General features: G+C 40.9%; 1 protein-coding gene across 1 annotated transcript in view; it reads right to left on the bottom strand.

Annotated features, from left to right (window-relative positions):
• Positions 1 to 13: 13 nt before the first annotated feature.
• The window catches only part of LOC117141983, a 58731-nt gene continuing 45284 nt past the window's right edge, over positions 14 to 13460 (bottom strand). Inside the window, exons 4-7 of the mRNA XM_033305792.1 lie at positions 9239 to 9341; positions 5617 to 5639; positions 1399 to 1730; positions 14 to 1286 (exon numbers count right to left, since the gene is read on the bottom strand). Coding sequence (XP_033161683.1) covers positions 915 to 1286; positions 1399 to 1730; positions 5617 to 5639; positions 9239 to 9341 — 830 coding nt within the window. The 3' untranslated portion in view covers positions 14 to 914. The remainder of the gene's footprint in view (positions 1287 to 1398; positions 1731 to 5616; positions 5640 to 9238; positions 9342 to 13460) is intronic.

Below are 13460 nucleotides of genomic sequence, written 5' to 3'. Positions count from 1 at the left end.
GGGATTCAGAATGTAAATATCAATAATTGTTTAATTATATTTTCAACTAAAACAATAATGTACAGGAATTGTGTGTGTGTGTGTGTGTGTTCTTGTGTGTACTAAATTAATCGGCAGAGGATTCACTTCCTGCCGCGGACCACTAAAAACTAAAGTACATCTGCTAAAGGTCGTGAGTCTGTTTATTGTATATGGTATAGTATATAGATAGCTTTGCATACATATGTATAATGGTGTGGTAAATGATATGACGTGCCACGATCATTTCCCCCGGTAAATATGGTGAAATCTGTTGCATTAAAATCGTTGTAAATATGATTCTTCAGTTATTGTTATAGATATATATGTGTATAGTTATATATTTTGGTGAGCTAAATGCGTTTTTTTTTCGGCTGCTGTAAATATTGAGTGTATAAATATGTTGTATTCGTATGTATATATCGTTTCTATATTTGCGTGTACTGATCCTGGGGGGAAATACGATTTCATGTCCTTCGCGCTCACTTCACTCGTTCTAAGCCTATGAAAAAATGCGTTTGTTGTCGTTTTTACATTTTTAGAAAATGTTTAAAGTACGTAGAACATAAGAATATAGCATATTTTTAGGCTAAATATCACCCACGATTAAATCGTTGCTTAGAGACTACATAAAAACTAGACATATAATACATTCTTGCGTTGTAAGTGTGTATAAATATATCCCAATATCGGCAACGGGTACAGATTATAATTCAGACATTAACCAAAGACACAAGTCCGCGCTAAACACTAAACACTATGGTATACCAGTGTTAAATATTATGTAAATTTAACCTTACATCTGTGGGGTGTATATAACGTACTCCTATATCCTATCAACATGTTAAGCTCGCTGAACATTTCACATTATGTTTGTATTTAAACGTTTACTCCATTTAGACATAGTCCGAGGGCACAGTGCTGGTGCTCGTCTCGTTGATGGCCGCCAGTCGAGGACCTCGTCGTTGCGTCATCGCCGCAGCCTCGCCCGGCGTAAGGCCATTGCCCCCACCACCACCGCCTCCAAGGATGGCGGCTGCTGCTCCTGCAGCCACAACACCGCCACCTCCCACTCCTCCGCCATGATGATCCCAGTTGGGCAGCGGCTGGGACATCACGTTCAGTCCGACAATCTCGTAGGCGCCCTGATTACTGCCACTCGCTCCGCCGGGCATCGCGGTCACCGACAGATCCGAATAGTAAGCACTGCTGGGCGCCGAGGAGACCACCATGGGAATGTCCTGCTCGTGGCCCTGGTAATTGTATTTCTGTAATGAAGGGGGAATTGCAGGATTATTTTCAGATTATTTACTGAATTTCTGTCATGAATTTGTCTATGAATTTGTTTAACTTAATTTAAGAGAATCATTTGGTACCCACCTCGCCACACTGACTGTAGGCCGTATTCTGATATGAGGGATTGGCGGATCGCACGGACTCGCGATCCAGTTCCGCGTAGAGCGCCTCGCTCACGCCCACCGGACTGTAGGCGTCGTCCATGTGGGTGTAGTGGTTCTCCGCCGGCGACGTCGACGGCGGACCGATCTGGTCGGGACCGGCGGAGGAGCGGCGACTGCCGCCCAGCCAGGTCCAAACGCCGGAGTTGCTCGTGGGCCGCCGGATGCTGTCCGCCGAGTGCTTGATCGAGATGGGCGATCGATTTTGGCCACCGTTTCGGTTATTGCGACACCACCAAGGCTGCGGGCGGCCACCTGCAAGGGGAATTCATAGAGGGGTTAGCCACGAGGTCGTTATCTACTGTTTGCTTAATTAAAATCATGTTACTCATACGACACGTTGTCCGCTGGCCAGCGATAATTGCGAAAGAGTGCATATTGAACCAAAATTACAATTGCCATTTGTGTGGATTATCTTTGACACTTGCTTCATTAAAAAAATATTTGGAAATCAGCAAAAAGGAATGTGGATTAGTTTAATAAAAAACCCAACAAAATGTTGTAAATCAAATGCAATTGGGTTGGCAAACTTTTAAACTCATCCTTATTATTTTTTAGGTAATAGTATCAATATTAATTTGATGAGTTTCATTTCCAATATCTTAGGGAACGATAGTCTATCGAATCCAAGCCGAATTCAAACGCAGCAGAAATCTATGACATTTCGGTTTATAATCGGGCTATAAATCAAACATTCACCTCAGGACGCAAACAAAAGACAGAAACAAACAAACAAACAGAGCGTAAATTAAACGGCTGTCAACTGGCAGCGAGGTGGCAAACAAACTGCACCGCTGCACCACTGCACCGCAGCACCACCGAGTGATTTTCCGCAGTGGCAGCAGCCAGCCAGCCAAATGGCCGAAAATGCCAAATGTTTCTCCTTTCCGCAATCAGCACATGTGATCTCATAATGCCCAGGCGGGCATGAGAAGGTTAATGGGAGCTCCCGTGTGTGTGTGTGACTCAACCGAGCGTTTGAAGACACTCAAAATCCAAATAGCCGGGATTCCATAAAACCCTGGCCGTCATTAAGCTCATAATTTATAGACAACTGACGCCAAACGCTCATTGAGAATCGCAGTAGGCAAACACGTATAATTGCTGGTTGTAAACGCGGTGGACCTGTTCTCAACATCCGAACCACAACGTCCATCGTCTCGACTTTCCAACTCATCGCCGGTTAATTTGCCTAGAGTCGCTTGCAAATGTGTGTATTTAGTTTTTATATATTTTAACTCGCCTTTCACTCTCATTAAGTTGGAAAAGATGGTGCCACTCGGAGCCACTTGGGGCGATTCAGCTAATTAGCGTGGAGCATACGCAACGGCAGCGATGGTTTCACAAGTTATGCACATGCATAATGCAGTTCCTTGTGCACTGGGAGAAATATGCCAGAAGTCAGTCAAAATTATAAAACAATTATACACACAAAGTAAATCGCTAAGCAAAACTCAATTTGTTCTAAGAAACGTATTTAATGCTTTCAAAGCATACAATTTTTTCTCAGTGCACTCTGCATTGCGAAGTTGGAGTCGAAGTCTGTTTTATGCTTATGATTTACGTACTCCGGCTAAGCGAATGTCCAGCAGCAATGGTTTTGACTGCGGCGATTATTACCCCCGAACCGAAGTTATCGTACGTAGGTGCTCATATACATGCATTTTGTGCATGTCACCAATGCGGCAAACGCAAACACAAGTCGCACACTCCGAGAGACCCCGGCTCCAAGATCCAGAGACCCAGCTCCAACTGGAACTTGGCTTTAATGGCTGTTTTTGCGCCGTGTTAACGATGTTGCCGCGGCTACTGCACAGCTAACTCAGCTGAATCGAGCCGATGCAAGTTGCACTGAGCTGCGACTGCAACTGCATTGCACTTACGATTTCTTTCGGGGTTTCTCAATGCTGCAGCACAGTGGTAGCCAGCCCAGAAATGTGCTGAATGTATATTTCGAAAATATCTTCTTGCCTTATGGTACTTTATGGATCACTGTGCTTTACTGCATTTTAACAGCTACCGCGGCTGTCTTATCTTCGCCTGCTTATCGCAGTCACTAGAACGGCAGCAGGGAAACTGCAAGCGGCAAATTGTTGTTAACAAAATATTTCGCAGTCGACTTTTGTTCGGTTGAAAAGCGGACAAAATCAAAAATAAATAAACGAAAAATTAACGAGCACTTTGGCTTTGGAATTGAATTTGTGCTATTTGGATTTTTATTTTACTTTTTGCTGCGCAAATGGCAAATATGACATGTGTAATGAAGTCTTAATAGTCGGATAGATAATGCCAATCGCAGTGCGACTTAATGCACACAAATGTCACTTTGTATTTTTCATTTATTTAACAATTTTTTGTGTACTGCTTGGTTGCTGTGAATTCTTTGTATGCATAATTACAAGCATGTTACGCATACGACACGTTGGCTGCTGTTCAAAGATAATTTCAAAGAGTTCCCAAGTAAATTGACACCATCGAATGTTGCAATTGCCATTTGCTGTGATGGCTAATTGCGATTGCTGAAATATGCAAATTGGAAATCCTTTGTTTCTTTCTTGTAAGTTTTTTACATTCTTATTCCAGCATTGTCCAGATAATTAGGTAATTTCGAAACACTATATAATATACATTTTCGACACATTTTTAGCCAAGTTCGTATAAAAACAAATTTAATGTTTAACCGTTTTTAAAGACTCCCATAAAAACTCAGTTCAATTCAGTCCCCAGTTTTTCACCTTTGCAAAAAAATGTTGCAACAAATAAACACCACTTAAATGTGCATTTTTGGGCAATTGAAAATTTTCTCTTTCGACGCAAAAAAAGATTTGAAAAAAATCCGAAAAAAAAACTCTGTGGCAACTGGCGCTTGTCTCTCAACTCTCAACGTTGACTTGGACATAATCACGCGCTTTAAAAGCTGCTGACAGTTTAACGATTTGTGGCGATTGTTTGTTTCTCGGGTTGTCTTTTTTTAGCTTGGATCAACATGCAGCCGTGCGTACCACCAACGAAAATTATATAAAAAAACCCCCAACAAGTGGGTAACAAAAACTTTTTGGCGAAATACAAATAAACAAACCAACAAAAAGAAAAAGGAAACCAACAAGAAACGAGCATTTTCATGGGGACAGCTAATTGGCTGCTGTGACATTAAATGCCGTCAACAATTTGTCCTGCATGTCGATTGTCGGTCCCACAAGACGGACGGTGAAATTGGCGCCAAGCCTCCGGAAGAAAGGGAGTGAGCTGAAGAAAGGGAAAGATTTCGCCCTGAAAAGGGATCGGATGTCAAAAATTCGCCTACTGCTGAATGCTGAAAGACTCGCCAGAATCGAGCAACTAAATCAAAATAGCAGAAAGAGTCCTCTGCCCTCCTCTAACCATTTTGCACGATTTTCAAACGTGTTTGACGAAGTCTGCGGCCATGACAATTGTTTTGGCTTTGCCTTAATTTGTCTACAAATTTTCTTTTACTCGAAAGTTTTTGCCAGCACGTAGCCCGGAGCCATATATAATCCTCATGGCTCTCGATTTCGGTTTCAACTGCCGCAGGAGGAGCAGCAGCATCTCTGATTTGTGGCACGAACGTGAAGTTCATGCATTGTCGTCAAAAATTTGTCTTCATTTTGTTAGTTTACCTTCCTTCCACTCCAGTCGCAGAAAACAAATTAAAATGTTGGCACACCAAAAAAAAAGGGAGCTGAGGTCCCCAGAACGAAAGATTTCCTTGAATTGCATGCCATGGCAGAATTATGCAATTAAAAATGGAAATGAAAATGCAAAGAGAAGGCAAGACCCTCGATGATGAGCAGTGGTAACAAAAAACCTGACCTGACTTGGCTTGGCTAATTAATCAGACGTGGCAAAAAAAATCAGGCCTTTTTTAGAGGATGTGAGATATTTAATGGATAACATTTTTGGTCGTAAAGTTCCTATGGGAGAGTAAGACATTCAATGTAAGCGTTTGAAAGCGCTAGCAATCTTTTATAGTAACAACTCAAATCCTAGTAGATACCTAGTTTGCTCACTATTAAACAACCACAATTTATACAACCTGCTGATTCCCATTTAATCACCCACTACAAATCATTTGTCTCATTTAAATAATAGCATTGAATAAGGAAAACATTTATTCACTTACCATTGGCATTCGCTGATTTAATTCTGCAAAGATAAGAACAGAAAAATGTGTACCAATTAATAAACAGAATTTTAATAGACTGCCGGGCATAAATTAGTTTGGAGTAAATGTCAAACTTGTCGAGCGACAAAATGGCAAATGCCAAAACGAATGACTTAGGACACAAACTTGAGCGAGCGAATGACTCAAGACACAAACTTGGGCCACGCAAACGCTTTTACAGCCAGTTGCGTGTGACGCGGACCGACACGCCGATAAAGTTTTAAGCTAATATAAAGTATCTGCTGTGCCCGATAAAAATCCACCGACAACAACGGAATTGCATTATCCAGCAACCAGAGAACACATTTGCCATTTGTTGCGATTAGATTAGAGCCGAAAAAAAAACAGCGAGGATGTTTCTGGCATTTAAAAGCTTGGATTTCTTGGGCCTGAGTGATTTAAGCTCGCAGCTTCGAATTGGCAGGTGTTTTTTCGCCTTGCCCGCTTTCTATCGCCGTTTTTTGGCGCACATTTTCCAATCCGTTTCATTTTCCCCCTCCCAACTACATATTTGCACTTGCTGACTCCGCTTTTCTGGGTCACATCGAACGGCACGAACCTGGGGCCTAAATGGTCATATACTAGCTCTCGATAGATAGATACGTATATATATATTCGATCTGTGCGTATCAATTAACCGTCTGTCCGATTTGATTGAGTGCAGTGCGGCATGAGCTGCATTTTCCCCTCGCTTTGCCTTGATCGATTATAATGTTAACTCAACTCGAGCCAATTCGTTTTACTCTTTCTTCTTTTCTAGCGTTAGTGTTAGTTTCAGTTGTAGTTTTTGTTCCCCTCAATTCAATTAAATTGAACAAGCAGTCGCCGCTGTCTCGGGGGCCTTGGCTTATGCGCTAATTTACCTAGCTCGAGTTTTTCCAGCTTATTTTCCAACAATTTTCCATCGGCGCGTTATGTTAAATTTTCTGCGCTTGTAGTTTCGATCTTTTTTATAGCTCTTTTTTTGGAGTTGATCGAGTTTTTTGCATGCTAATTGAACACGCCTTTTTGTGTCTTAAATGCATTAAGCGGTTTAAACTTGACTTTTGTTTTTTCTGCTCCACTAAAAGACGAAATACAAATAATTTTAGAGGAGCGGGCCTGCTTTAGAAACGAAATCAATATAGAAAGGTGGAGTATTGCCACCGGAGATCAAGTTAAAAGGGTCAAAGTCATCAAAAAGGGTAATACTCATAACTGCGGTTAAGGAAGGCAATTTAGTTACAATAAATGTTTTGGTGGGCTTTACTTATAACATTATACAAGAAAAGTAGGATATTAAAGCAATCAATTAAAATCTAAATCTAAAATGTTTGCCATGTAGGTTTGGACCGCCTAATTAAAAGCCACTTTGATTTCCCAATCCTTATATTATCCAAGTGTCAAATACAAGTCTCAATTGCAATCGTACTTTGAAATTTTTCCGACAAGCCTGTGGAAACCATTGGAAAGACATTACGCCGTCTAGACGTTGAGCAAACATTGTCAAAAAAAGCGCAGAAAATTCAAATGGCAGGTGCCACTTAAGACTTAAGCTCAATAAGGTGGCCAAAGCTAAGCAAATCAAGCCGAAACACTGAGTACAGAAACAAATGCAAATCTGGTGACTTGGTGGAGACATGTGCCAAGCAAATTTATAGCACCATTACGACCAGATCGAGAATTGCATCAATATGCAAATAAGTGTAACCGATATTACATGTAATTGCTGCTAATTTGGCAGCCAACACGTCCGACCACGACGTGACATGCTCCACACACCGACTTACGGACAAACGGACGGACGGACCGAAAAAAACTGAGAAACGGTTGCGAAAACCAGACCCAAAATGAGTGACTAAGGCTGACGGCAAGGCAAACACCGTGACACTCGGTACGACAAGGGGACAGGTGCGCGGGTAGGTCCTCAGGTGATTAATGCAAAATCAAATTTGGTCCAAAAACCGTGAGAATAGCCGAACGACGGCACTTGATTGAGACAACTTGGCACGTGAAAGGTGAGTTTGCAGAACGCAATATTGAGTAAATTATTGAGTATTTCGGGGTCATTAAGCTGTTCAAGCAATTTCAGTCAATTAAAATGTATATAGTATATCAAAATATTTATAATACATCTTAAGATGTGAATATATTATAGTTATAGGATATACAAATTAAAGGGTAAAAGTTGAAATGCTTTGTAATTATCATTTGGAATCACCAATCATAACCAGGTAGTATCCACCATATTGTTATCAAGTTATTTCCCTTTCTTCATAATATATTCAGTCATCTAACCAAACAACTCCATTCCAACTCCTGTTTGGACTCACATTTCGCGTCTGTTTGTTTTGGCTTGGGCGGATAATTTGCAAAATTAATTTTATGCAAACATGCTGCCGAATAAGACGACATGACAATTTAATTGGACGCGACATGTGGCCGGCGTTTCCACTTCACTTCAAACTGGAAGCCCACGGCAGCAATCGCATAACAAGCGCGGCGCCTGCGCATTCGCCAATTCCAATTGGACAAAGATTTCTGTTAATTTGGCGCGCTCGCGTGTGTTGTTCTGTACCGCCCCCGCCCCCGCACCCCGCCCCACCAACAACAAAAGCCATCCTATGCCGCTTTAACTCCTATTTAAATGTACTCGCAAATATCTGCCGATCGGAGTGTGTGACCCACTCTTTACGGCCTTTTTGATAGACCATAGACCATAGAGAACCCAGGCGATTTTGGCCATATAAGAACGCCTTTGGCAAAAGCCATGTTTCGCTTAAAGAGCAATTAAGTAATAAAGCAATTTCATGTTTCTTTGTTTTCGGCATCGATTATTCTCAGCTGTTGTTGTCCGTTTTTATATATATATTTTCATTTTTCTTGCCGTTGACTCACTTAAGAGGTTTTATTTATTTTTTGGTGGGCGTTTAATTGAATTGCTGGTGTTGGCGCGTCGTGCCGCCCGTGTGGGCAATGCATTGTAAATCTTTATAGTTACACAGATCCCACAGTTCAGATATTCGCGTAAATATGAGAGTCCATGCGAGTGGTTACTTATATGTATAAAATTCAATTTGTACGCCGTTGTAAATGTCGCCGTCGACTGAACATGACGGATCGTTGGGGTCGTCAAGGGGTTAACAGTTGAATGTCCTCTTCTCCCCACGGCTTCCCAAGCTCATATGTGTGTAGTTTTGCATCTTTTTATCATGACTAATTGCGGCATATTTCTAGCTAAATGCCAAAATTTGAGTGTTTATTCATTATTTTCAGTTTAATTTATTCGCCGCTTGTTTTGGCTAATTAATTTTGAACGGTCAATTTATGAGGTCTCGTGGGGAAGAGTCAACATTTATTTATTGTTTGCAATTGAACGTGTTTAAGAAAGGCCCAAAAGAGTTTTATGGATATCGCCATGTACGACGACCAGTTGTGTCATAAATATGTTAAGGCTCCAAAATTAAGGAAAGCCCACTATAAATTTAAAGCCCCTTTAATTCCTGTCTGTGTTTATATGGCATGAGCTCTTTGACTAGCTCGATTTTGGTATATGGGAAGGTAATATCATTATTTATATTTAGTTAGTCATTGAACTTACCTTCTACATCTTAGAACTATGACCATTACAATAGCACCTATTAGAGCCGATATGATTGAAACTATGATTAGGGTGAATGCCCATCCAAGTTCGCCGGCGGTTTCTGCAAAGAAGAAGCCACAAAAAAAGAAAAATGGTTAATGAAAATAAGTGCTGATATATCTGAGGAATGTGTGTAATAAGCGTAATGAAACCAGATGATCGGCCTGGCCAACGGTGTACGTAATACATTTATGATTATGCAATTTTTATGGAGCGATGGCGATAAAGATGATGAATTCATAAAGGGTTATGAATATGAATAGGTGCTGCAGTATGAAATATGTATAAATAACGTGAATTTATGTGAATAAACAAGGGTACAGTGGTCACACGCATTATGCGCCCATTGGATGTTTAGTAAATTTATTTATTTATTTATTATTTTGGATGTCTGGTCGTATATGAATTTTATTCATAATTTCAATACAACTGTATTCATTTATCAATGAAAAGGCGAAACTGTTTAATTCGTGAGTAGACTCAATTAAAACTCGAGCTGTGGTAGCTGGTATGCGATTAAATTAAATATGCTCTTGAAAATAATGCGACTCCAATTCAACTGCAGAGCGGTTTAAATTTTCTCAAATGCTCACTTACATATGTACGGGCATTTAACGATGCAAAATTAATTACAAACTTTATTATCTTAACAACTTGAGGCTCTGGACGTCGCCGTTAACGTCGCTGCCCCCGCTGGTGATTTAGAATATTTATGGCCGCAGTTAAATGAGGCGAGCAAATGGTAGTGAAGGGGCTGCCAAAGTCAGGGGGTTACTTCCCCCCATTGCCATCCTCTATATATCTGCTAGCTGTCTCTCTTGCGGGGCTGCGTTTTGACCCTTTTTCGCCCTGTGCGCTATCTCTAAGTGGGCATCGGTCGGCCATATGAAGGGGAAAAAGGTTAAATTCAGCAAACAGAAATCAACACGCATATAAATATTTCAGCCCGCCTTGTGGCCTTTCGGTGCTATGGTTTATATCCTTTGATAAAAGCCGAAGCGAAATTGAAGATGAAATAAACAGATATCTGAAGGAGGACAAGGTCGAGATATTAACACCCTGCACGGAGTGCCCATATGGAATTCTAGATACCCTCTGTACCAACTCATGTAATTAAGGATTTCTTGTTTAACTTTATACATATTCAAGTTAACATTAATTTTTACCTTGAGTTTGGATCTCTAATGTATCTCAAGTTTCACCTGCATGGCCTTCAACTCTTACCTAGAGCATAGCCAAATATAAACTGTGGGGTGGTCAGTAATTTAGCCGCTGCTAACTGATGAATTGCTTGGAACTCATGGCTTATTTCCCCCCTTAACCAACCCCCACTAACCGTTGACCCCATTTTCACGCTTATAAATTTAACCCAACCCCCTCATCGTTTGTTATCTCATTGCCAGTTGCTTAAATATTTATACTATGCCACGGTGCTATAATGAAAGCAAACGACATTATGTTTTTTTGCTGAGCTCCTTTCCAAGGCATCTTTCGGTGATTCCCCCCTTTTTCATTGTCTTCGCCCCGTTATAATTCAATTGGCCAAGATGAAAAAAAGAATGAATAAAATAACCCCGAACTCGGTACCTCGAAAACTGGTAAATGCGTAACGTCTTTGGAAACTGGGTAATTAATAACAAACAGAATGGAGCGAGTGAAAAGCAATTTTCGCTTGAATTGAGGATGTGGGCGTGGTTGGCAGGAAACGCGTTAATAGGCGGCGCCTCAGAAAGTGTTGAACAAAAAAATTGTAATAAAAAAAACAAAGACCAAGCTAATGAAATGAAATGAGTACAACGAGCTCCACTTGTTAATTGAACTAACGAAAGTTGAGAAAAAATGAAGTTAAGCATTTTACTGTCTTTGGTGCCTGAGCTTCACAACATGACTTCAATGCGTGAGTAAAGGGGAAAAAAATTACTCTGCTGATTTGCATTAAAATGAACAACTTTCTGGCTGGAAAAACGGATTTCCTTTAATTTAAGATGGGTAATCATCACTTTTTATTGGCTGCACTGCTAATTATTTGTACAGAGAGCAAACATCCTCTTTGTTTGGTTATAAAACAGTTCTATGAATGCTAATTAGTATTGTATTAGTATTTCTAAATTAAGACGACGCTGCTACATAAATTAGCTTACACTTTCCACTGACTATCGCATGCAACATCTGCATTCCTGGACCGTGAATTCCCCCCAGTTCTTTTTAGCATCAAGGACTTTGGTCTGTCGGATGCTGTCAGTTGGCCCGATCCGAATGTAATTCCCCAAAAGACTCGTAAATAGCTAAAACAGGACAGGATGGGGACCCTTTTAGCCAGCCACTCGAACTCGTATTTATGCCACTCAGTGGCATTGAACAGGTGTGCACCGCTCTACGCAATCAGGCTGAATTCAGGTATTTTATTTACAATTTACAGGTATTTATTAGTAGTCTCTTCGCTTGACTGATCTATTTCAGTTGGCTTGTGGACCTAATTGGCAACTCATTAAAATAATTTCGTGCAACGGACAATGGGCTTTGGTTTATTTTTTCTCGTTTTTTTTTTTGGCATATGTACCTAGAACATGGCCAGTGGATTTAGCTTTTCTCGGAACTTTTTGGACTTGACACGAGCAAATGTTGTGCTGTTGTGCAGCTGTGCTGAAGTTTTCCGCGAAACTGGGCAACATGCAACAGCAAAAGCAACAGCAACTGCAGCAGCAGGAGGTTGCCGCAGATACATCCATCAGATACAAATGAGGGCCCGCAGATGCAACCGCCGCCAACTCACTTCTGTGTCTGTCTGTCGGCAATTGTAATAATCGATCTGCATGCCGAGATGATTGATGATGCGTTTCGGCCAAATGCTCTCAAGATTTATGGTTTCAGTTGCATATCCACTTATGCCCCCGCCACCAACTCCCCCCCTCTTCGACTTATCGGCCCAGTTAACAGGCTTGTATCTCAAATGCCGAAAGCCCGCGACATAATTTCGATTCCCCGACGTTTATTGCACATTATCGCATAATGCATATGGTATATATACGCGATATATGCAAATTTCGACACCGCTTAGCCCACCTGCCAAAGTGGGAGAGCCAGTGGAGTCCAGCTACTGCAGTAAATCATTAAAATCGCTGGGCCCACGGCAATGCAGCTGAGCATTTGAGCCCCGAAAACTGTCGCAGTTTCGATTTTGTTTTATTTCTTATTTTTTTTTTTTGCTCTTTTTGGATTTAATTGCCTGGCCAAAAATGCCGAAAATGAACAGGCGGGCTTACACAGACAACAAGTTTTCCCTGGCATTATCTAACAAATGTATCGGGCAGGGGGCGGCAGGAGGCGTGGCCGCGGGGGGAAGCCTGCATTCGTGCTGAAATAAAAGGCATCGACGGGCCAAACTACGACTCAATTAACAGTCCACACAATTAAATTAAATGGTCGCATTTGTTTTCAAATTGAGCAATTAAGAAATGATTTAGCGACTTTTTTGGCATTGGAATTTCTGTGCGACGACGGTGGGCGATACGGCGATTCAAATTAAATTCGAGATAATTAATTAACAGTACAGGAGATGATTAAAACGGTAAGCGAATTTGCACAATTAAATTAAGAAAATAAATATAATATCACGACACATGCATAAGAGGCTGAAACATAAATTTGAAACATAAATTTTTAAAGAATTTTTAAGTCACAAAAGTTATTAACCCGTGAATTAAAGCCATATCTTGTGAAAATATAACAAAGGTGGGCCAAAAGTCAAACACACCTCGCAGTAGCTCATATATCTGTCACTGCACATAAACAGAAATTCCCTTAGCCAACTTTCTTACAAATTTTCAGGAATAACATATGGTCGAAACCAAACTCGATTCCCGAAACGAAGAAAGTCGCCGAAAAAGGCGAACGAGAATTAAATGACAAATTAAATAATGTCAGCAACGCGGCGGTTGCCCAAAGGTTAAAGCCATAAAAAAGAGGGCCAGGTTGCGTACTCGGTTAAGCCAATATAATAAATTACATGGCGACAGTGGCGATAATCAAATGAACAACAGCAACAACAGCAAAGTGCAACATGCGTCCGGACCGAAAGTCGTTAAATAAAACGCACTGGAAAAATGTTTTTTCCCTGCTTTATATATATTTGTTTTTTTCCTCCTTTTTTTACTGGACAGCGGCTGCAAATTGTCAGCGA

Source organism: Drosophila mauritiana, chromosome 3L, assembly GCF_004382145.1.
Source record: "Drosophila mauritiana strain mau12 chromosome 3L, ASM438214v1, whole genome shotgun sequence".
Lineage (NCBI taxonomy): Eukaryota > Metazoa > Arthropoda > Insecta > Diptera > Drosophilidae > Drosophila > Drosophila mauritiana.
Note: the sequence above shows the minus strand (reverse complement) of the source record. Positions and strands in the feature narration are given on the sequence as shown.